General features: G+C 40.8%; 1 protein-coding gene across 2 annotated transcripts in view; it reads right to left on the minus strand.

Moving 5' to 3' along the window:
* Positions 1–1,856: 1,856 nt before the first annotated feature.
* The window catches only part of LOC115791586 (serine/threonine-protein kinase PAK 3), a 31,245-nt gene continuing 10,768 nt past the window's right edge, over positions 1,857–22,333 (minus strand). Inside the window, exons 2-16 of one of the 2 annotated variants that reach the window (XM_030745708.1) lie at positions 16,640–16,833; positions 16,423–16,523; positions 14,386–14,539; positions 14,256–14,293; positions 11,216–11,278; positions 9,677–9,832; positions 9,414–9,588; positions 8,673–8,736; positions 6,125–6,173; positions 5,900–6,012; positions 4,461–4,578; positions 4,156–4,255; positions 2,816–3,012; positions 2,548–2,685; positions 1,857–2,361 (exon numbers count right to left, since the gene is read on the minus strand). In XM_030745708.1, coding sequence (XP_030601568.1) covers positions 2,272–2,361; positions 2,548–2,685; positions 2,816–3,012; positions 4,156–4,255; positions 4,461–4,578; positions 5,900–6,012; positions 6,125–6,173; positions 8,673–8,736; positions 9,414–9,588; positions 9,677–9,832; positions 11,216–11,278; positions 14,256–14,293; positions 14,386–14,539; positions 16,423–16,523; positions 16,640–16,811 — 1,728 coding nt within the window. In that variant the 5' untranslated portion in view covers positions 16,812–16,833 and the 3' untranslated portion in view covers positions 1,857–2,271. The remainder of the gene's footprint in view (positions 2,362–2,547; positions 2,686–2,815; positions 3,013–4,155; positions 4,256–4,460; positions 4,579–5,899; positions 6,013–6,124; positions 6,174–8,672; positions 8,737–9,413; positions 9,589–9,676; positions 9,833–11,215; positions 11,279–14,255; positions 14,294–14,385; positions 14,540–16,422; positions 16,524–16,639; positions 16,834–22,333) is intronic. The other variant, XM_030745709.1, reaches the window with a different exon arrangement.

Genomic DNA, 22,333 nt, shown 5'->3' on the forward strand with positions numbered 1-22,333 from the left:
ATTTAAAAAGTAACATTTTTTGTCTTTGTTCCATTCTCTTGATACACATTAATAGAGGAATTTTCACACCACGTGTACAGGTTTACACATTCAGAAGATAGGAATGTACAGGAGCAACCACAGAAAGGGGGGCACGTCAGCGGTGTCTCTCGTCCCGAAATTCACCTTTGTGCTCATAGTTCAGACCTGTACATGGGGCAGAGGCCAAATGTCCCAGGGCTGGCGAAGCTTCCTGACAGGCCACCCACACCTACCGCGCGCGCACACACTCACTCTCACACACGCAAACACTCAGCAGTGGTACTCAGGACAGACTGTGTGGGCCCGCACACAGAGTGCTGCATTCATCGGCTCTCAGTCCAGATGAAGGAGTGTCCCATAAAGCCCAAACAGGAGAGGTGGATCCAGGAGTGCAGAGACAGCGTGTGTGTTTGCTTTTCTTTTTTTGTCTGTTTCCAGGGTGCAAAACATTTATTGATACATACCATAGAGCAACCTGAATATTGTCATTTTAAGTTACATAGTTTTGAAAAAAGGTGGGGGTTCCCATCATATTTACATACATACATACATATCCTAACAATCTTAACCTATCTGAAGATGAGATACAGTGTATAGTTTGTTTTACATGCACGGATTCTGTTGCCTCTTCCTGTCTAACGCCACTCCTTCATCTTCTGCGCTGTACAATATGACTAAGCAGCTACCCTGCACCTCAAAGTCAAGGTGGACAACACGAGTGAGGCATCTTCTAGTGCACATTGAGGTAGCCCCCTAACACACGAACACACTCACTCACACACAAGGGGATGCTACACGGGAAATGCCCGATGGAGGCAGAAAACAGACACAAAATATAACTTGTGTACAGGAGTGAGTTAAAACAAACCCCGGTATGGACGGAATGGTGGCGATCGATGAGAAACTCCTACATTTTTCAGTGCTATAGGGCAAGGTACAATCATAAAATGGCACTCCCTGCTTCATTCAGCAAAATAACATCCCCACCTGTATGAAATATCATGAAAAAAATTCACTTAACATCCAATTAAATGAGGGGGAAAAAAAATGAATGAGCAACATCATAAGTACCACAGGGAGAACAGAGGCAGGGGGTAGCTGGGCGAGGAGGACAGCTGGTGGTCAGTGGCTCAATGGACACACATGCATTTAAAGTATTTTCAGAACAGGCTGGCACTCACTTTATGTTGTGTTTGTCAGTTTCAATCGGCCAAATGTTTGTAGTTCAAATTCTGTATTTATATATAGATACAGAGGCACACAGCTCTGACTCTGCTGTCAGCGTGTGATATAAATTCTAGGTATCAGTAATCGTGTGTCTGTCTATAACAGGAAACTCAGCCTGTATTACAGAGAAAGCTGCAGGAAACCATCACCTACTCAAATGGAACAGGAGGACTGCATCTCTGTCTCTGATATGAAATGAATGAATAAAGGCTGTTTAAAGCTGGCACAGGTCATGTGAAATTATTCCTGACGTTTTTCCCCTGTAGTGGCACCCCTACCACACATTTACAAACACACACAGATGCAAAAAATATTCCACCTTGAGATGTGACAGTCTGCAGAGGAGTAGCAGTGTTATTTTTCCACAGAGCTGTAGTCATGCAGGCAAAGGCTGGGTCCAGAATCACTCGCTCACATCAGCCAGTCACTGCAGGTGCAGGTGTGGCCTGATCGTGCCCCGTGAAGGGAAGGACTAGAGTAGAGAAAGCCAAGCCTAAAGCTTGCCAGGGAAGGAATTTCAGGCTCTGCAGTTTTGTTTTTTGTTTCTCCTCCTTGTCGCTTGTGTAGCTTCTTCTTGAAAACGAGCGCACTTTTTCAATTTGTTCATGTTTTTTTTTTTTTTTTTTTTTTCCTTTTTCTTTTTTTGGTCTGGGGAGCGACTGCCTCCCAAACAGGACATACGACACAAAGAAATGTGCACAGTTTGTATATGCGCACGCAGGCCCACACACCCACACACTCACACACACTTGTGATAGACTGCTCTACATGTACAGAGTGCTGGAGAAGTAAACGAGGAGTCTTTTCAGCAGCATGGGCCGAGAGGCTGCAAGGCCAGATGTCCGTCCTACATATGAGGCCTGGGGGTCTTTTGTCCTTGTGCTGTCACTGTAAGTCACACAAACCCCCTCCTTGTGCTGTCACTGTCATGTCACCCGCCACCCGTACACCCAAGCCCCCGATGTGATGAATGCACTCATCGCAGCCGGGGCTCCAGCCTCGGGTGCGGGCAGAGAGCACATCCTAGCGACTGCTGTTCTTTATGGCTTCCTTTGCAGCTACAATCAGGGGCGTCAGGCTGGATAGAGGCTTCGCCAACTTGAGGAAAGAATGCTGCAAATAAAAAGAATTTTAAAAATGTACCTATGATTCCAAAATGGGCTGCAATATTATAAATATAAAATTATGACCATTAAAAAGAAGCAAAAGGTTTTATGCACAGTTGTACATATCTGTCGAAGTACAACAGATGGCCAGTGTTGTTTGCATACTGTGTATTTCTCAAGTCTCAGTTTTTACCTGGAGCAACTCTTTGGCAGAACCTCTGCGATCCACATCCATCTCCAGACAGCGGTTGAGGAAGTCTCTGAACACAGATGACAGTCTCTCTGGGTTCTGCAGCTCTGGAGTCCCGTTGGTTGCTATCAGGTAGAGCGCCTGGAAAGATGATTGTGGTTAAACATACAGGTACCATAGAAAAAGAAGTCTCCATATTTTATCTCCATTATATTTTAAGACCAGTAGATGGCTACTGGGCCCTTTGTTGTGGCTGCACTTTGTCTCTTACCCTGAGTGGATTTTCATTCAGATAAGGTGGTTCTCCCTCCACCATCTCTATCGCCATGATTCCCAGAGACCAGATGTCCACTTTGGGTCCATAAGCTTTCCGAGTCACCACCTCTGGAGCCATCCAGTAGGGCGTTCCCACCATCGTGCTGCGCTTGTTTTGCTCGGGAGTGATCTGGGCACAGAAGCCGAAGTCGGCTGCAGGGAAGTGTGTGAAGAAGCGAGAGGGGAGAGAGATGCAGGGGGTGTTTTAACAATGAGTTATGTTTTTTTTAATATAATTCCAGTAGCCTGTCATTTAACACAACACAATATACAACATTATTGTTAAATATTGTGTTAGTCCCCCTTTTGCTGCTTTTGACCCATCGAGACTCCACTAGACCCCTGAAGCTGTGCTGTGGCACCAAGATGTTAGTAACAGATGCTTTAAGCCCTGGAAGTTGCGAGGTGGGGCCTCCTTGGATTGGACTTGTTTGTCTAGCACATCCCACAGATGCTTGATTGGATTGAGATCTGGGGAATTTGAAGGCCAAGTTAACACATCAAACTTGTTCTCCTCAAACCATTCCTGAACCAGTTTTGCTTTGTGGCAGGGTGCATTACCCTGCTGAAACAGGCCATAGCCATCAGGGAATACCATTTCCATGAAAAGGTGTAAATGGTCTTAGGCGGTATGTGTCAAAGTAACATCCACATAGATGGCAGGACCCAAGGTTTCATCAGATCAGGCCACTTTCTTCCATTGCTCCACGGTCCAGTTCTGATGCTCACGTGCCCATTGTTCCCCCTTTCAGTGGTGAACAGGGAACAGAATGGGCACCCTTACTGTTCTGCAGCTGTGCAGCCCCATACGCAACAAACTGCGATGTGTATTCTGACACATTAGCTTTTTTGGCAATTTGAGCTACAGTATCTTCTCTTTTGGATTGGGCCACATGGGCCAGCCTTCGCTCCCACCTGCATCAATGAGCCTTAGCCTGAACCCTGTCGCTGGTTTGACAGACACTGACCACTGCAGATGGGGAACACCCTACAAGAGCTGCAGCTTTGGAGAGGCTCTGACCCAGTCATATAGCCATCACACTCTGGCCCTTGTCAAGCTTGGTCAAATCCTCATGCTTGTCCATTTTTCCTACTTCTAACACATTAACTTTGAGGACAAAATTTTCACTTGCTTCCTAATATATCCCACCAACTAACAGGTGCCACAATACGTGTTATCCACTTCAGTCAGTCAGCAGTCATAATGTTATGCTTGATCAGTGTATCTCTAAACCTGATCATGCGCCATGCTAAAGCCAGAGGTACATTTTAATGAACAAAAAAGTGAAGCCTTACTCAGCTTGACGGATCCGTCCATACCCAAGAGGATGTTGTCACTTTTTATATCTCTATGGATAACTTGGTTGGAGTGTAGAAAGTCCAAAGCTTGAAGACACTATGACGAGAGAAAAATAAAAGGCACACAATTAACTACTACACCCAGAGAAGGAAGCCTGTGCTAAGGAAAAATGTAGACAGTCCTTTTCTCTAGGCTGGGTAAAATGTGTAAAACGTGTCTGTGTGAGTCCACCATAATATTAGAGTCATCTCATCATAGCCACAGATGTGGTGGTACTGCTGATCTGAACTTGGCTCCTTACCTCTCTGCAGACTGCTGCAATCTGGCCTTCGTCCATGCAGGTCTCAGTCACTACATCTGTCAACGAGCCCCCAGCCAAATACTCCATCACCACCCAAAGCTCATCTCCTACCAGGTAACTAATAAAAAACAAACAAAAAAAACAAAAAAAACAAACAAAAACAGAGACACATATTTGATATTTCTTAGACAAATCAAGTCTTGACAGTTGGACAGAAAATGAGATGATAGAGCCATCTACGGCAAGAAGCAGGTGCTCAAGCATGTTAACACTAGCTGTGGACAAAGGCGCAAAGAGCAACAGGAAAAAAAAAAAACTGAGTGGAACAGCTGCCAGAAAGCTGATTGAGCTGAGTGCTCTTGTTGAATTGTTTTACAACAGTAGGTGGCAGTAATGCATCTTAAGAAGAATAGAGACCACCATTAAAAAAAAAACAGAAAGGAGAAGGAGCAAATGAAGAAGAAAGGGATCTGAAAAGGAGGCTGGGAGGATTTCTCAATGTCATTATGGCAACAATCATACACACTAGGTCAAAAATCACTCTACAGTCCACTGCAGTTCAGAGAGGGCTTGAGAAGACTCTGCATTAACCTTGTTCTGACTGCAAATCAGCTGCTATTGGCAAATTTACATTCATACACTCATATCGCTGAATGAGTTTACTTGTGTTAGAAAGTCTATGGAATACAAAAGTTTACAAAATGTTTTACATGCTGCGTCAAATACTATAATAACTATGCCAAAAACCTGTTAATATTGTGTGTTAAGTGGGTAATATAAAGTAAGGACCTTGCAGTTCCCACAACATGTAAGAATCAATTCAGAGGGTACCCCTTCTTTTACTTTCCCCTTATTGCTAAGTACGAACAGGGAATCCAGGCTAGATTACAGTGTATTGGCGGTTCATCGCAGCAAGCAAGATAATGTAGCAAGCAGGAAATTATAGAGGAAGTAACAAGAAACATCTCCACTATGATCCATCGTCTCATCAGGCTACAGCCCAGCTTTAACTGTGTAGTATGAAGAAATTAAGAAACTGCTGAAACAATTAATATCCCACCAACACCCACAGAAACTGTTGACCTCTGGTGTCATGGTTATTCTTCTTACACTTCCATCATTTTCAAGGTAAATCTGAGTAATTATCAAAATACATCAAAACTGCACTATCACTGGGCAATAGTGGAAGGCTGTCTTATTATTAGTTTCTATGGATTTACATACTCATTACCAGTTCTCCAACAATAAGTTATAATTTTATAAGTATTTCCCATGTAAAGACTTGATGTATAGTAATTAGGGGATTTCTAGGGAGGTACACATTAGGTTATGGTGTAAGTTTGTGGTTATGATGCACCTACATGCAGATTTAATGCAGAAGCATAAAACCCACATAATACATTTTCTATGAATTTCTGTGACTGCATATGAAAGTATACCTGTCAAGGTAGTTCACTATGTTGGAGTTTTTGTTTTCCCTCATCACCAAGATCTCATTGATGATCAACTCTTTCTTGGGCTGCTGCTGCAAGTTCATCTGTTTAATGGCCACCTAAAAAAAAAGACAAGATATTTTGGGGTTAGAATATGTTCCCCTAATGGCGTAGGAAAGAAAAAGAAAGAATATATAGAATGTTAATGTTGTAAAAGACAATCTGTCGTACCTCTTGGCCAGTTGCTATATCGATGGCAGTGTACACGGTGCCAGATGCTCTGTAAAACACAAACTCAAAATTACATCAACAGTCCAACTCTGAAGATTTTCTATATTATTCGCCGATATCGAGAATCAAAACACGAGGTGTGACAAAAAGCTATCATTCAACTTGATGTCAAGTGGACACAGTTGCAGAGAGCCCTATCTGCAGAGTGGTTCTGAGACTGTGGTGAGACTGCACCACAGTCTCAGAGCATGACAAATTCACTTTAAGTTTGGGTCCATTTGAAAGAGAAGCTGATGTTTCCTCTCTGTTGAGGTCCATGTTGAAATCACAGAGTGGTCACAACACAGCGTCCAGGGAGCAATTTAAACTAGGGCTGCAACTATCAATTATTTTAGTTATCGATTATTCCATTAATTACTTGAGTAATCGGATAAGAAATACTTTTTCGTATTAACAGTTCATCTACATATTTTAACTTCCGTACTGCCGTTTTTCGCTGTGTGAAACAAACAGGGTGGATGGAGCAGCTACAAAGTTCTCTTTTCTTCACTTGCTGATCAGGTAGTTGATGAAGGACCTCCAGCTGTGTCCCAGTAAAGGTTTAATCGTGGTTACAGGAAAAAAGAAAAAAAAGGCTCTTTTGGACACTAGAAAAACGTTTACTTCCGCTCCACCTGAGCTCACTGTCTCCATCGCGGCTCCGCCCCTTTGCGTTTGCGCAGACAGACTGCACGTAAAACAGCTGCCTACTGCTGTTGTGTTATCAGTGTTTTTGTTCAAAAACTGGGGTCTGCGTGAGCGTAATGTTGTAATACTTTATGCAAGCATTCTCCTAAATATGTTTTTACTGTAGGTCTATTTTTAATCACTAATCAGGGATTAAAGTATACAAAATATTTTGACACGGGGGTCCTTCCGGTAAAGAACAATCGCTAGTGCTAATGTTCGCTAGCAAACTGTGGTTATAGCCATCCGTTCTGGGAGCTGAAATAAAGAAAAAAAAATTATTGCTAAAATTCCCAGCACAGCGAACACAACACACAAACACGGCAGAAAGCGGTGGAGGCGTGGGAAAACATGTTAGCGATGATCCACTTAGTGTTAAAGGGAGAACTTTTTAGAATCTGAGGGGGTTTTTTTTCTAACACCTAATCCACACTCCAGTCCAGTAGGTGGCGGTAATGTAGCTCTATAAGCTGCTTTGTCAACCGCCAGTAAAACCACAAGAAGAGGGTGAAACACTCCACTTACAGGGAAACACCTGAGCGCTTTAGAGTTTAAACAAAGCGTCAAGCAACAAATTTGTTTCGAGGATTTTTTTATAATCGAATTATTCGAGTTACTCGAGGAATCATTGCAGCCCTAATCTAAATGTAGCAGCTGTACTGGAAACTGGATATGCCAGAGTAGAGGACCCCGAACGTGAGTTCATCCAAACTTTAATCAGGTAAGGTTTTGTTTTGTATTTTTAGTCAGAATTCAGAATTTTTTGACCAAATCTCATAAGATGAAAACATGCTTCAATTTGCCAGTGCTGTAATCATATAATTACTACTTTGTGCAGTCAGGAAAAGGCAATAAATAAATAAGTAAATAATCTCCTGAACTGTTTCAAGAGCTGCATGGATGATACTTGAAAGTCCTAGTCATGACATTTGTGTGTTCTGGGATTAAGACAACACCCGCTGTAGCCTTTCAGAACTTAAAAGGAATATGAGGTCTGCTGGGATAAAAAGTAATAGTTTTATTGAGGTGACAAGTTAGTGTGCTAGTATGACCAAAAATTTATTCTTTTGATATGAAGACAGGTCTAAAATAAAGTTATATCCTAATGATGTTATGAATTAGCGTAGTGCTACCACAGCGGAAAAAAACTCCACACTTCATGCCAGAGATTTTTTTTTTTTTTTTTTTGGTTCTTCTTAATGAGCTAGATTTCCTAATTTAAACCAGAGCAATAACAAGCACACACACACTTCCAATAGCCGCTCAAAGGAATGGTATGCAGCCAATCTGTCCTTATTAGGAAGTGTAACTTGCAATACAGAAAACCTTCCACTGTGAATTTAGGCTTTGTATTTTCCCCCTCTGTCTCTTGTTGTCAGCTGCATCTCTACAACTATGAATCATGAGGAGCAGCTTTCTGAAGGTTAAAGTCAGCCTGACAAAGAATAAATAGAGAATTATCTACTGTTTAAATAAAAGCTTCCTGATCCAATATGGAAAAGGTGAGCATGTCAGAGCTGATAACAACCACACCACTTTTATCTGTGTGGATGTACAGGGATCGTGACAGAAAGCAACAGCATTAGAAGAACAAAAGACGAGGAGAGGGGGAGAGACAGAAATGGCAGAGTTTATCTGGCTCTTGGCCTTTTCAGGATACAGTTTTCATTTCCTCTCTACTTATTTTTCTCCCAGTAATTCCGCCAAGTCCTCCTCTGCCTCTGCCACTACAGCTCCCCATCTCCTGCAGAGGCCGACTGTTCCTGAAATTGCTCTATTTCAGTAACTGTGACGGCTGGTTGATGATCATGGAAAGACTTACCCTTGTCCTATTTTCTCAAAGCGTGTGTACTTCTTTTTGGGATCCCCCACACTCACAATACTCCCTGAGACAGAGAGAAAGCAGATATATAATGACTGTCCTTATTGTGTGTCAGTGCATACTGTCAGGACATGCTTCATACAAACACACACATGCACACAGAAAAAAAAGTCACTGGAAAGTTCACCCATAGTACACCCATATCTACTAGATGGAGCTTTCTGGTTATTTCCGCTAAAGTTGCGTTGCAGAGATGTGAGCAGTCTAGAGAAGGCCACGACTCCCTGTTCTTTTGAATAATTGTCCTAAATATAGAGGTGGGCTACTAGATGTAATATATGGAAAACAGTCACTGGAAACCAAACATTCAGCCTATCTTTTTAATCACCACACAGGGAAAAGTTCAGGCCACACACACAAACACAGATCGACACAGACGCGCATCAGAGCATTAACTAGTACCCAGCACAAAAGGTCATGTCCTCAGTGTTGTTATAATGAATAGATTTTAACATCAGAGGAGTTGATATTTTTGTAGGTGATAATGGAGATTGTGACACTTGACATATTTAATTTTGACTAATTTTAGGCAAATAAATATCTAAAAAAACAATCAAAACCTTCTAGTTGTTGCCCCTAAATTTATCCCATCCTATTAGCCCTAATTTATTTTTATAATTTAGAGTTTGATTACACAAATCTCTACAGTGTGAAAGAATGTGTAGCTGCAAAAACACATACTGAGTCTCTCCAGAATCTCCTCATCTGTCATTTTGGACTTTTTCTTCTGCCGGTCAGTGTGGCGATACATTGTATTGGGTGTATTCTCGGGCTGCACCTGCGACTCTGGTGGAGTCAGCACCTCTTTCACAGGTGTGGGAGGCTTTGGTGGGTCCATGACGGAGCGTGTGTAGATCTGCGAGAAAAGCAGGATATCAAAGAAATGCAGAGGCCTCTCCAATCACAGCACACTGATTTTTGCAAAGTGCACAATATGAACTAACAGATTTGGTGTGCTCGGGTCGAGGGGCAATGACTGGGGGCAGTTCGTCGTCATCGTCTTCATCCTCTTCCTCTTCTTCTTCTTCCTCTTCCTCCTCATCCTCCTCCTCTGACACAGGCGGAGCAATTGGGGGTTCTGTCGTTGACGTTTTCGCACCCTGGAGGGTAGAGTTGTAAGTCAGACGGGATGCATGTGCCATGTAGCAGCATGGAATGAAAAGAGCATGTGCAGATTCTTAAATGTTTCCACAAATTAAACACAAATGACATTATTTTTTTTTCAGTTTTGTGTTGTTACCACTATTTGTGAACAGCCTGCAAACCCCAAACCAGCCACGTGCAGGATTTGATTCCTGGCCAGTTAAGGTTCAAAAGGATTTTGTGCAACATGAATAGACTATTAAATTACATTAAACATTACAAAATCAGATCACTAAAGACCAAAAGTACATCATACTAATAAACACGCAACCCAAAAGTGGGTTTGAAGTTAGCTTGCGATTACCATGAAGCCAAAACAGTTTTCAAATGATATTTACATGAAAACAACACAAACAAATCAGGTAAATTTTCAGAAAAAAAAATATGTTATAGCAAAAGAAAGAATAAGTCAAGTGTGAGCTAAAGAGAGAAGAGTGAGGTGGCATTCAGTGCAGTTTAATCAGAAGCATTTTGAGCTGTGGGGACTAGTAAGGTGTGCCATGAGAATGAATTTTTAAGAAACAAACTGTTATATATTTGATTGTAAGAGATAGCATACTGCAGCACTGCAGTGTGCAACATGGTGGTGAACTGCAGACATCCTGTTGATGTGGAAGTTACCTTTTTTGTGAATAATAAGCCCCAGACATACTTATTATGTCTAATTCCCACCCACCCAATCCAAAACTTTACTTGCCTTGGATCATCTTCCTCTTAAGGAATGGAAACACTTCATCCATTTCCAGTCCCGTCATGCATAAATGAAGCAGTGCAGCTTAGTTCTAGTGATTAAAGGGAAAGGGTCTGGCTGAAGGAAAGTCTCAGTCCTTCATTCAGACATACTGGGCCTCTGACCTGCTCCGAGGAGGGCTGGGCCAAGACTGCAGTACAGGAAAGGCTGTCTGGCTAACTGTAAGCAATTAGCCAGCAAGGAAGCCATGCGGTAATGTCTACAATGGTGATGAAGTTACAGACAGATTACTGGATTCAATTTTCAGGAATATGAGCTCATACATGCAGTTTGACAGTCATCACAACCCTCTGTGGCATGTGCCACTGCTCTGCTATTTCAGACACGATCCATTCCAAAAAAAAAAAGATTAACAGGTGCTCTTGTGGTAGATAACAAATATATCTATAAAATCAAAAACAGATCCAATCAATAATCAATCCCCCATGAAATTTCAGTGCAGAGAGTGATGATGCCTTAATAATGAAATATTTGTGTGCATTTTGCATTAGCCAGATGGCATAATCAGTAGTAGGAGGTCAAATAGGTGAATTTAGCTTCAAGGCCAATGCAGAGATAAGTCATGTGGATAGTAATATGGAGGAGTTACCTTGTCAAATAATGCGCTGCAGGTTCTAAGGCTGACAGGAGGCCCAGATGACAGCAGTCGGTTCTGAATGTGAAGGTTGAAAATGGGAGGATTTACTCAAAACAAACCCACACATGTGTAAGACTATGTGAACTTTAGGAGAGGGTGCAGGGGGCAGGGGTACGTTACTGAGAGGTGGACATTATGTCCATGCATTATATCCTACAGCCAGCAGGAGGAAAGGACATGATAGAGATAATGTTACCTAATGAGTGTCCATGGCAAAAGCCCTGAACAATATTCTTCATTTGTCTTTAGATTTGTTTTTGGGGTCTTTTTTTTTTTTTTGTAAAAATGTTATTTCACCTTATATTTGGACACTGCGGATGCATGCCTGTGCCTGATGTCTAATTCTGTGATGAAACCAACCTTGCCTAACAAACAGAGATTGCACCTGAATGCCTGTATAGTCTCACACGCACAGGCAGACAGATGTGTTAAAATAAGTATTATATCTCCTTTCCACTTTATTTATTCTGAAACCTGAGAGCACTTAAGGAGCAGTATTTTTCCTTGTCATGTTGCATTAGCTGGTAAGAATGGAAAGAACTGAAGTTTGCTTTTTTATGTCATTTATAATTGTTTTAGATACTCGAGCGTAATCACTAATCACTGTTGATAAAAATCAAAGACTCTGGAAAACTCTGTTCTAAATTAACCATCCACAGAATGCTTTTTTTTTTTTTTGTGAGCACAACCAAACTGCATGAAATATTCTTCTTCTTGGAAAAGAACAGACCCATAGACCAACCATGCTGGACTCTAAAGTATCTGAGACAATAAACAGTAACAGTATCACCACACCAGTAGTGTAGTAAAACACACACTCCTGTTATGAATGCAGTTATTACATGAACAGCCGTTAAGGTATTGGTTGACAACCTTTCTTCTTAAAAAAAAGAAAATTAAGATGAAATGACCTGATACTTTATGCCTGAACTGATGGCTAAACAGGGGACCCTCCAAAAAAGTTACAAGACAGAAAAACCCAGACTAAAAAAGAATCACTTAAAGCAACAATTAAGAGCCAAGAAAACTGACCGCAGGCACTGTCTCTTGAAAATGTGCTAAATTATTTTGACTTTTTCATTTCACTAACTTCATTTCTGCTTATAATAAAAACACAAAAGTAATCTTTCCTGCCAAAAAAAGGAGGACTCTGGGGGTAATATCTGGCACTTTAGATTCCTTGTGAATTTTTGCCAGACCAAATCTTGGATTAGGATGCAGCACGGTGTCTGTACTGCCAATATATGCAGCTACATATGATTGCTGAGCTAAAGTCGAGGTCAGGCAGACACCACAGGCTCAAACCGAAGTTCAGAGAGCTCAAATGAAAATCTCACAATATAGACAGTGAATTGTTTTTCTGTTTTTCCCCTTTGTAACCAAATCACTATGGGTAAATGTTGTTATATTTGTTAATCTATGGCTCAAATATGAAACCAGCATAGCAGAAGCTGCAGTTCTTCTAACGGCCGTTTACGAGTAAATTCCTGCAGGCTTCCATATTAAAATGCTCAACTTTACAGCAGAAATAAATATGTTCACAGCCTGGTGCAAAAAAAAAAGAAGCAGTTTTTATATAACTTGACCATTTGGATTTTGTTCAAGCCCAAAGTTAGGGGTGTTGCTGCTTTGACTGACAGGTGAATGTAGACACAGGCTGTTGTAGCAATGTTAGTCATTTTATTAGAGATTACTTTGTGCTAATTAGCAGGCATCTGTGCAGTGCACCCATTTAAATATGAACACTTCTGGCTGTGTACTGTAGTTGAGATTGAGCGGCTTACAGCAAACAGAACATTAGCTCTCAAATGTTTTCCTGCATTGCAGATTAGTATAGAGTGATGTTAAAATAATGTGAAAGAACATCAGGTACTGGAGTTAATGAGGAAACTGTTTTTTTTTCCTAAGAAAAGTCTTCTTCAACAGAGCAGTTATTGGCAACATTCCTGCAATTCTGTTTCCTTAAGACGGTAAAGACCAATCTTAAAATTGGCACTATCACCAATAGCTGAGTCACCTCTGCATGCTGTTGAACACTGTGACAGTCCAAGACTGAGATGCTTTGGAATAACCTCACTGCGCTTACAATCTTTTAGATGGACTGCCACACCCATTTGCCCTTCACAGGCACAGAGCTCTATCAAGCAATAGCGTTGCATGAAGAGATCCCAGCGTAGTTTGCCCGGGGCAGCAAATCCTACTAAACAGACTCGGATTCCACTTCTTCACCCAGCATGTACAAAGCATAGATTACTCTGGCCAAAGTCAGGAATGAGGTCAGCACAGCGGGAGTCCTTCTAGATGCAGTTGAGTCTCCAGCGAAGCTTGTCTATGGCTATTTCAAAATCTGGTTAAGTCGATTGGAAAAATAAACAATGCACAGCAGCAGCTCTCACAGCAGCCATCGTTTCTGTGCAGGAGCTGCAAAACTGTTTGGCATGTATGCAAAATTCAGGGAATTATGCCACATAGAGAGGGCAGTAAGCCTCCAGAGGGGAACACGCACACTCTGCCCATTAGAGCGAGAAGTCTGTGTGAAAAGAACGTGCCTTAAAGTAACACAGTCTATTCTAGAAATTCCCAGAAAGAGACATCGAGGGTAAAGGGATGAAGATTTACTGTAGTGTAGGTGGAGAGCTTCAGGACAAAGACAAAAAAGAAAACATAATATTGCAACTTACCTGTTATATTATTACACTGTTGGATAAATCATAAAAATCTATTTGCCTCCATCCATTAATCAGACATTTTTGAAAGCAATAAAAATGTTGCAGCGACAGTGGCTCTGGGTAAGGATCAGCGATTAGATTTACCATCATAACAAGACAGTCCAGGGATATGAAGACAGCAACAAAATTCCTAACAAAATAGACTGAAAAGCCTCCAACTGGCATATATTCTGTTAGATTACATTTTTGTAGTGTTTTATGAATATATTATTTAGCTATAGCAAAAGACCAACACTGACCAAAGAAAGTTTACAAGAACTCACCAGAGTGTTTGCTGCTATGTACCCATGTGCTGACTTGTCTGAAATGGAAAGAAAACATTTGAAATCAGATATTTTGGGCTTTTATATTGGTGCCTGGTATTTTAATCCATTGGTACTTTGGTGTGATTACCTCCAGAAGTGAAGCTCATGTACTTCTGGTTGTTGACCGTCTCTTTGGAGTCGTAGAACTTCAAGACGTCCAACACGGCCTGCGGGTTCTTCTTCTGCTCCAGCTTGGTGATGTTTGAGGTCTGTAAGAGCCGTGCCCACTGCTCTGGGATACCCTTCACAAACAGACAGAGATTGCAGGTTTTTAAGAGTCTGAATGTATTTGGGCAGACAGCTGATCACTTCAGCTTAATGATCAACAATTTGAGACACGTGTCAATCAAATAAAAACATCCTCTTTTGCCCTTAATATTCCATATAAAGAAATATTTTTCTCATTGCCAGTCAACAGCACAAATAGATTTGGTGGCAAACATCAATTATTTACAAGAACTAAACGATAAAAGAAAGCTGCTAGTTTTATCCTCATATTTAATGGGTGAATATAAGAGTACTATTGATTTCTTATCCGTTTCTTCTCCTTTTTTAATTTTAACAGGATGTGATTGTCCTTCAACAATGGTTTTCTTTCATATCTTTCTAAACTCAAAAGTAAATACTCTGCTGTTGGGGGGAAAAAAGGCACAAGTGCTGCCACTGGGGGCTTAGAAAGAAAGAAAAACCCTGAAACAAGTAAAAGCAAAGTGACTGCTTCAAAGCTCTTAATAGGGCTCTGTGTATCACAGGCACATATCTTTGAACATGAACAAGGAACTATTTGTTACTGATACTGTGCGGCACATTTGGAAGTCAAATAGATCTGAATATGTATTCCTTAGTGTAAAAGCATTTTTTTGTTTTATAGAGGCATGACGATAAAGCTGTGAGCTTCCTACAAATTAATTTTTGGAATAGGATAGACTAGACTAGACTTGGTATTATTAATTTATTCCCAGTACTGGGAAACCAGTCTAGGTTCATTATATGTATTCATGTTATTGTGAGCGAGTGTTGTATGAATATGTGTTTCAGTGGTTTTATTGTTTACTTCACATTTTTAATACTTTGCCCATTAACAAGGATCTCATCACGAATGGTAACCATACACAAAGTGTGCTATACAAGATTATGAACAAATACAGTACAAGTTACTTTCCTGCAACAATATACAGTCATGTGAAAATGAAAGTTTTCACATAACTCTATGCAGTATTCTATATCAAGTATACTTATTCAAGTGTGGGCCGCCTGACAGGTAAAACTGAGCCAAAACTGGGTTGTGCCACAGCACCAAATCTACAACAGAATGGCTGAAAAAGAAAAGGACTGGGGTGTTGTAATGGCCCAGTCAAAAGCCAGACCTCAGCCTGATTGAAATGCTGTGGCAGGACCTTGAGAGAACTGTGCATAAATGAATGTTTGTCAACCTCAATGAACTAAAGCAAAACTGTAAAGAAGAGTAGGTCAAAATTCATCCACAGTGATGTTAGACTGATAAAGTCATACAGAAAACAACTGCTTTGAATTATTGCTGTTACAGGTGGTTGACTGCATACTTTTTACTGTGATTGGGACTACTGCACTGAACCACATGCTAGATAATGCCAAAGAGAGTCTATTGTATTTCTTGCAAGCACGCTATATCTGCATACAGTACCGAACTGCTGCAGTTTGGTGTTAGTAAAGTATAAAAAAGAAGGGGAATAAGAAGAGAAAAAACTAAGAATTGATGATTGATTAAACTGAATTGAGAATAAAGCGCATTAAACAGTGAAACTAGAGGAAAGGTGAAATTCAGTTTCATGGTATTGCATATCTAGACTTGTGTAACAACATCTACTGCCAACTGAGACTGGAGCTAAAATGCAATTTACCAGGAAACACTAAAGGAATCGAGTCCAGGTTTCACTTGATAGCGGGTTAGAGTGACTCTCATTCAAGTCACTTGTATTATCAACCCTGTGTGTAGGAAATGAAATTATTATCTGACTCTACCACTTTAGGGAATTGTGATTTTAGAAATGTGTGCTTGCAATTTTGCTTTCAAATGAGAGGTGAATTTTAGAAGCACATCTGTCCTCATTTATATGCCTGATCATCAGGTGAAAGGGATACTCACTGTGAATTCTCCTGTTACGGCATCGAAGCCAACATGAATGGTGTGTTCAAAGTCTGAGGGTAGGGATATCTCAGGACGTTCCTTCTCCTTCTTCTTGTTTGCTAAAAGAGATGCAATTTAACTTTTTTTTTTTTTTTTGTATACATTGGAAACTAGTGAACTATGCTAATCAATGTGTGGCTGAGCCTGAAGGTGACATGTGGAGAAAGATACTCACTCTTGTCTCCCCCGGGGAAGATGGAGCGCAGGCGGACCTTCTTGTTTTTCTCTTCAGGAGCCATTGGAAGTGGTTTAGATGCGTGATTCACTGATGAAGAGTCTCGGGAACTACTGTTCATTCTCAAGGGGGGGGCTGGTGGTTTCTCTTCAATATCAACACTATCAGACATCTTTAGTAGTACTCAAAATGCCCTGGGAAAGAGAGAGAGAGCGGTGCAAGGGCTCAGTGTGAAAAAAGTCTATGTATAGATCGGCAAGGACTCAAACAGCAGCAAAAGCTACACAATCCCTCTGCGTGTACTGATCTTAACAAGTTTGAATTTTGACTTACTTATTTAGAACTATACAATAATATTAAGGGCACCAAATTGAGGAATACGTATTTGTTTCTGTTGATATTTGTAAATGTTTTCAAATTACCACTACAATTTTTTTTAAAAAGTGTGTTATTTCCATCTGCTATGTTTTATTTTTGGCATTCTGGTTCTTTTCTGGCAGCAGGAAGACCCTTCAAACCAAAGACAGCAGGCATCAGTGATAAGAAATACAATAAGTCAGACACAACATGAAAAGGAGCTGGGATGGAGGTGGGTTGCAAAGCGGCTTTGTGAGGCAGAGCACCTGTGGGCAGGCTAAAACAACTGGATGTGTAGAAGGCCATCAGCTGAGCCACCATCTAATATGGACTGGCATTAAGATCAGCTGATCTGCCAGGATTGTGCATGCGCTTGACTTCATAGCCTACTGAAATGCTATGCCTGATTGATCTTTATCAAGGTCAGTAGCAAGCTATGGAGGTTGACTCCGCTGAGATTGCTAAGGGGGCAGTTTTACAGTAGAAAACTCTGTTAATAATTGTGAAATTGGCTCCAACGTTTCCTACAGTCCAACAGTCTAAACCTAAACAGTGGTAGCTTTATACTGATATAAATGGTAAATGGTCTGCACTTACTAACATTTTCCTACCTCTGTGGTACTGTGGTTATAATGGCAGCTATGCTGCCATGCAAGAAGTCCATCAGCCATCAGGAGCCTCTGGGGTTCAAGGGCTCCTGTGCTGAACAACACTTCAGCATGTGGAACGATTGAGGATCAAACTGTCAGCCCTTCAACTGGTGCATAACTGCAGTATGTAATTATTCAATTTGATTGATTAATTTCTTCAGCAATACAGAAGTCACAAAGTTTATAAGCTGCTACCTTGGCCAGGACTCTGTAAAAGAGATTTGATCTTAATGGGACATTCTGGTTAAATGAAGGTAATAGGAATAATAAATACAGTAATTTTTAATTTTAACTCAGTTTTACCTACTTTAAAAACTTACAAAAGACTAGATACGGTTTTAAAGTTCAGTATTCACAGAGTTTTCTGCGAATTTCTCATGAATATATCAAACTGTCTGCAAATGCAGTTGATATTCTGCACAGCAGATTTATATAGGAATTAGATTTAAAACACGACACAGCAACCAAGACCTGATTCTAAGAGAATCTGGCAAGAATAAATGTTTCCATCGCTCATGCGCTAATCTTCCATCTATCCATTCCATCCACACATCTTAGACTCCTTCACTGCCGCACCCTGAGGCCAAGCCCATCATGTGATGTGATGCACAGGCATCCCAGAAAGCGGGCCATCCATGTGGGCTGCCCACTTGGTAGAGACCTACATAAGCAAACAAAGACACACTCTTAAGCTTTTACTCAGTGCGCCTTGCCTTTGACAAATTACACGTGTACTTAACCATCTCCTCCACAAGACATAATCAGATAGGTCACACCGAACTCCTCGTTAACTGCTCAAAAGGACTGGTTTTGAATAAATGAACTTGATTAGTGGAAAGATGTGACATGATAAGAAGGCACTGTTTTTATCAGATTTTGACAGTTAACAACATTATTACACAATACCTCTGGCTATCTCTGTCTGCTGCCTCAAATTCTTGCCTTGTTGTGAAACAGATTTGTCAGTAATGTGTCATTTCATCATAAACCTGTTTGGGCAGGACACCAGAATCACAAATCAGGGATTCACAAAACAGGCTCATTGTTTGTTTAATTTACTGTGCAGTGACTAACTCTGAGGGATGTCTGATAAAACAGCAACAACAACAGCAGCCACAAAAACAATATCATCATTAACTGTTTTCTTGTTAACTGTAGATTTAATGTAAACATTCAGTGGATTAAGTGAAGAGATTTGAATCTTGCTTCCAAAGGGACATCATTTCATTTAATCTCGCAGGCACATGCAACAGTTTTTCTTCCCTTCGATAACATTACCAATGTGCTTTAATCTGTAATTAGGTGAATGCTTGACTCATAATAACCAAACTATATGTGGAAAATTAATATTATGTTAAATAAAGGCTTGGAGATCAAACATGGATCAAAGATAAAAGGCTACCAACATAATCTTGATGTCTCCTAATTAATTAGACGGTGTTTTGTATTCTCCTCTGCTGGTGACGTGATAGCTCGCACTGTGATAGTTTCAATTAGATTAACTATCCAATGATGACTGCAGGAAATTATTTGGTAGATATCAGCCCCATGCACACTGCTGGCCTTCAGCGGCAGTCCAGCTCACTGTAGATGAATTTTCAAGTCTTATCTGAGTTGAGGTGCAAAAAAAAAAAGAAGACATGAGTATGAGTTTTGCACTGGAAAGAAAAAGGGTGCCAACAGCGGAACATAAAAAAATAAAGACTGCAGCATCTTATTCTAAAAGAGGTTACATCAGTTGGGAAATTTGAGAAACATGAGAAACTTTTAAATTACCCTTTCCCAAGACTGATCTGGGAAAAAAAAAAAGTGACTCACTCTTGACGGCACTGTTACTGAAGTTAGATTTTGATCTGGCTTAGCAGAGGGCACGCACTATTTTTGAATAACCATCCAGCTACCGAGACATGATTTTAAAACACCACTACATCTTTATTATTATTTTAGTGGTGCATTTCCAAGATCTTATGAGATAGATTGGTGGCGGGGGAGTAGTGTGCCGGCAGTTTCTGTGCGAGAGTCCAGACGGCAACAGAAAACAGGTTTGCTTAGGTTGGAGATTAGGCGTGCCACTAACAACAAAAACCGGCAAAACTCTGCTGTTTACAGAGGAAAGTCACAGTGTTGACATATTAAAGAAACAGGGCGTGTGGACAACACTGCTGTCCAGGCAATAAGGAAGACGTGGCTGGATGTTCAGTAACCTCTGTATGCAGTCTGACACAATCAGCCAAATTTAGCTAAAGGATCACAGGGATTATTAAGCTTTATGGTTTAATACTGTGACACGAGGCCTGCAGTAAATGTGGAAATGCTGTTGAACACCAAACCACTGTTTAAGCTTTTGATTTTGTTTCCTCATATGCTTGCTTTGCTTCTCAATGTCTCATTCAACATGACAGTTACTGATTGTTGCTAAAGGATCCATAAAAAGACTGAATGTCTGTCATCTACCATATGCAGACAGCTCATAGCATTTTTTTTTTTATTCAGTGGGAAAATTGCAACAGCATTAGTGGTTCAAGTTCATAAAGTGTCATCCAAGTCTTAAACGCCGTCTATCCACCTTCTCCGCCGTTCACTGCAAAATCACAAATGTCCTGTTAAGACTAATGCAGCTGCGACTAAAGCCTCCGTTAATCCGTTAACATGTTTTCAACAGTTTTGCTAGTTTCAATACAAGTCACACTGCTTTTGCAGTCACGCACAGAAGTGGATCCACAAACGTGCAGATTGCACAAGTGAGACCTGCCAACAGCAATGGGGATCTAATCCATCACGTCACTATCGGGTCTTAAAATGCAGAAGGAAGAAGTCGGGAGCTACATCATCAAATAATGACAGGAGAGTTTGAACCTTTCAGATTTAAAATTAATGTGTTCCTGGGATTTAGTCAGGTCAGTCATAACCTCTTTTGAGACATGGCTTTGTAACATTGCTGGCTTCTGATAGCGTTCAGTCATTAAACATTCCCATTCATGAGGAGTAAGGAGTCACGGCACGTGCGTGACATTAAGTACCGGGCACACAATACATGTGGTGACATGGACATCCATCCATCCAATGTCACGGGGCGCACCAGGAGCTTATCCCAGCTGTTATAGGATGAGAGGAAGGGCACACAGTAGACAGTCCCCAATCAGTGACATATTTGCCATTAAAGTGTGCAGAACTTGGTGAAAGTATTTTAATAGTTACTTTAAAGACATATAGTCATAGAATGCATCCACGCATATTTCAAGAAACAGCTGAGAAGCAACACACTAACTTATTCCTTTTATTTATTTATTTATTTTTTTGTCAAATTTCAGATTACAGTCACCTCTTATGTGTCATTAGTCTGGCCTGCAGTAATATAACGCTGCAGTTAAACAACAGAAAAAAAAAAAAATCTACAACAGATGTGAAACTTTTGAGCAAAGCAAATGAACGAAAACAACATACACGGATGGAGTTTGCCATCTTTGGAGAGGTCACTGCGTCTCTCTCTGACAGTTAAAATGCACATGCACCGGATCTTCTGCACTCTAATGATGATGATCTGACATTTACGGACCAGCGCTGGAGCGGAAAAATGTGTTCAGACTTTTGTCTAGCATGAAGTCATAAACCTATTTCAAGGAGCTTCTGTGATTAGGGCAGAGTGATATCACAAAATTAAAAGTGGGTTTACTGTGCCAAATTTTCAGGGGGTGCACAATCATACATAAAGCTGGCATTTTCCAGTATGGTCAAATGAATGGAAAGGAGTACATGTCTTAAAGAGGCAAGAGTTTACTTCTTTGCTTCATCAATACTCGTGTCGTCCTTGGGAGCACCCAACACTTACATAAAACAGTGAAGTGAGCAATGAGTGCATGCTCATAAATATGATAATGTTAGGAAAGAACTGCCTTCAGAGAGCAACCTGGCTGAATGATGGCTAAAAAAAAACAAAAAAAAACCCTCTTCGGCATCTTTCTGTTTATTTTAATGACGGGCAGTAGTGAGTGAGTACAGCAAACATCAGCAGCAGCATGATTTTATATTACAAATCTAACTGTGGCCCTTAATGCTGTGTGGCTGTTTAGCTTATCACCTTCCTGCCAGCAGTTTTGCTGAGCAGCCGAACGGCTAAAGATGGCAGATTCACGAAGGCCCAGACGTTACCGATTCTTCGCTCACATAAAACACTGACCTATTTACTGTGCAGACTGACAGGCAGGCAGGCAGTCAGTGAGTACGCTGTCCCTGAAACAAGCAGCTACTATTTCTGAAACACACAGTGGCTAGTCTCTTGTAAATCAAGTGTACAACTGGCTTTTGCTGAGACTGAAATTACTGGTATGAGGATGAACTACACCAGCAACGGGGGGGGGGGGGATTAAGAGACTGATTTTTATCATGTCATTTTTAATCAAGCCGAAATGCAAAAGAGCAGAACTGCAGCTGTAAAAATGATCTACAACATGTTAATATGACAGAAGTTCCACCCCCAGTGCCATCCTGTTTGACTTGCTTTAGAAAAATGTGACATTTTGACAGCGGTACAGAAATGTACAAGGGTCTAAAAACAAACCCCCCCCCCCCCCCACAAAAAGCCCCACAGACATTACTGGAGATGTTTTTACATTTGGCTTCCATAAAATATTAATATATCCATGAAGAGTAGGCATTTTCCTTGCTCTTTCAAACATTAATGCTGAAT

Source organism: Archocentrus centrarchus, chromosome 14, assembly GCF_007364275.1.
Source record: "Archocentrus centrarchus isolate MPI-CPG fArcCen1 chromosome 14, fArcCen1, whole genome shotgun sequence".
NCBI lineage: Eukaryota > Metazoa > Chordata > Actinopteri > Cichliformes > Cichlidae > Archocentrus > Archocentrus centrarchus.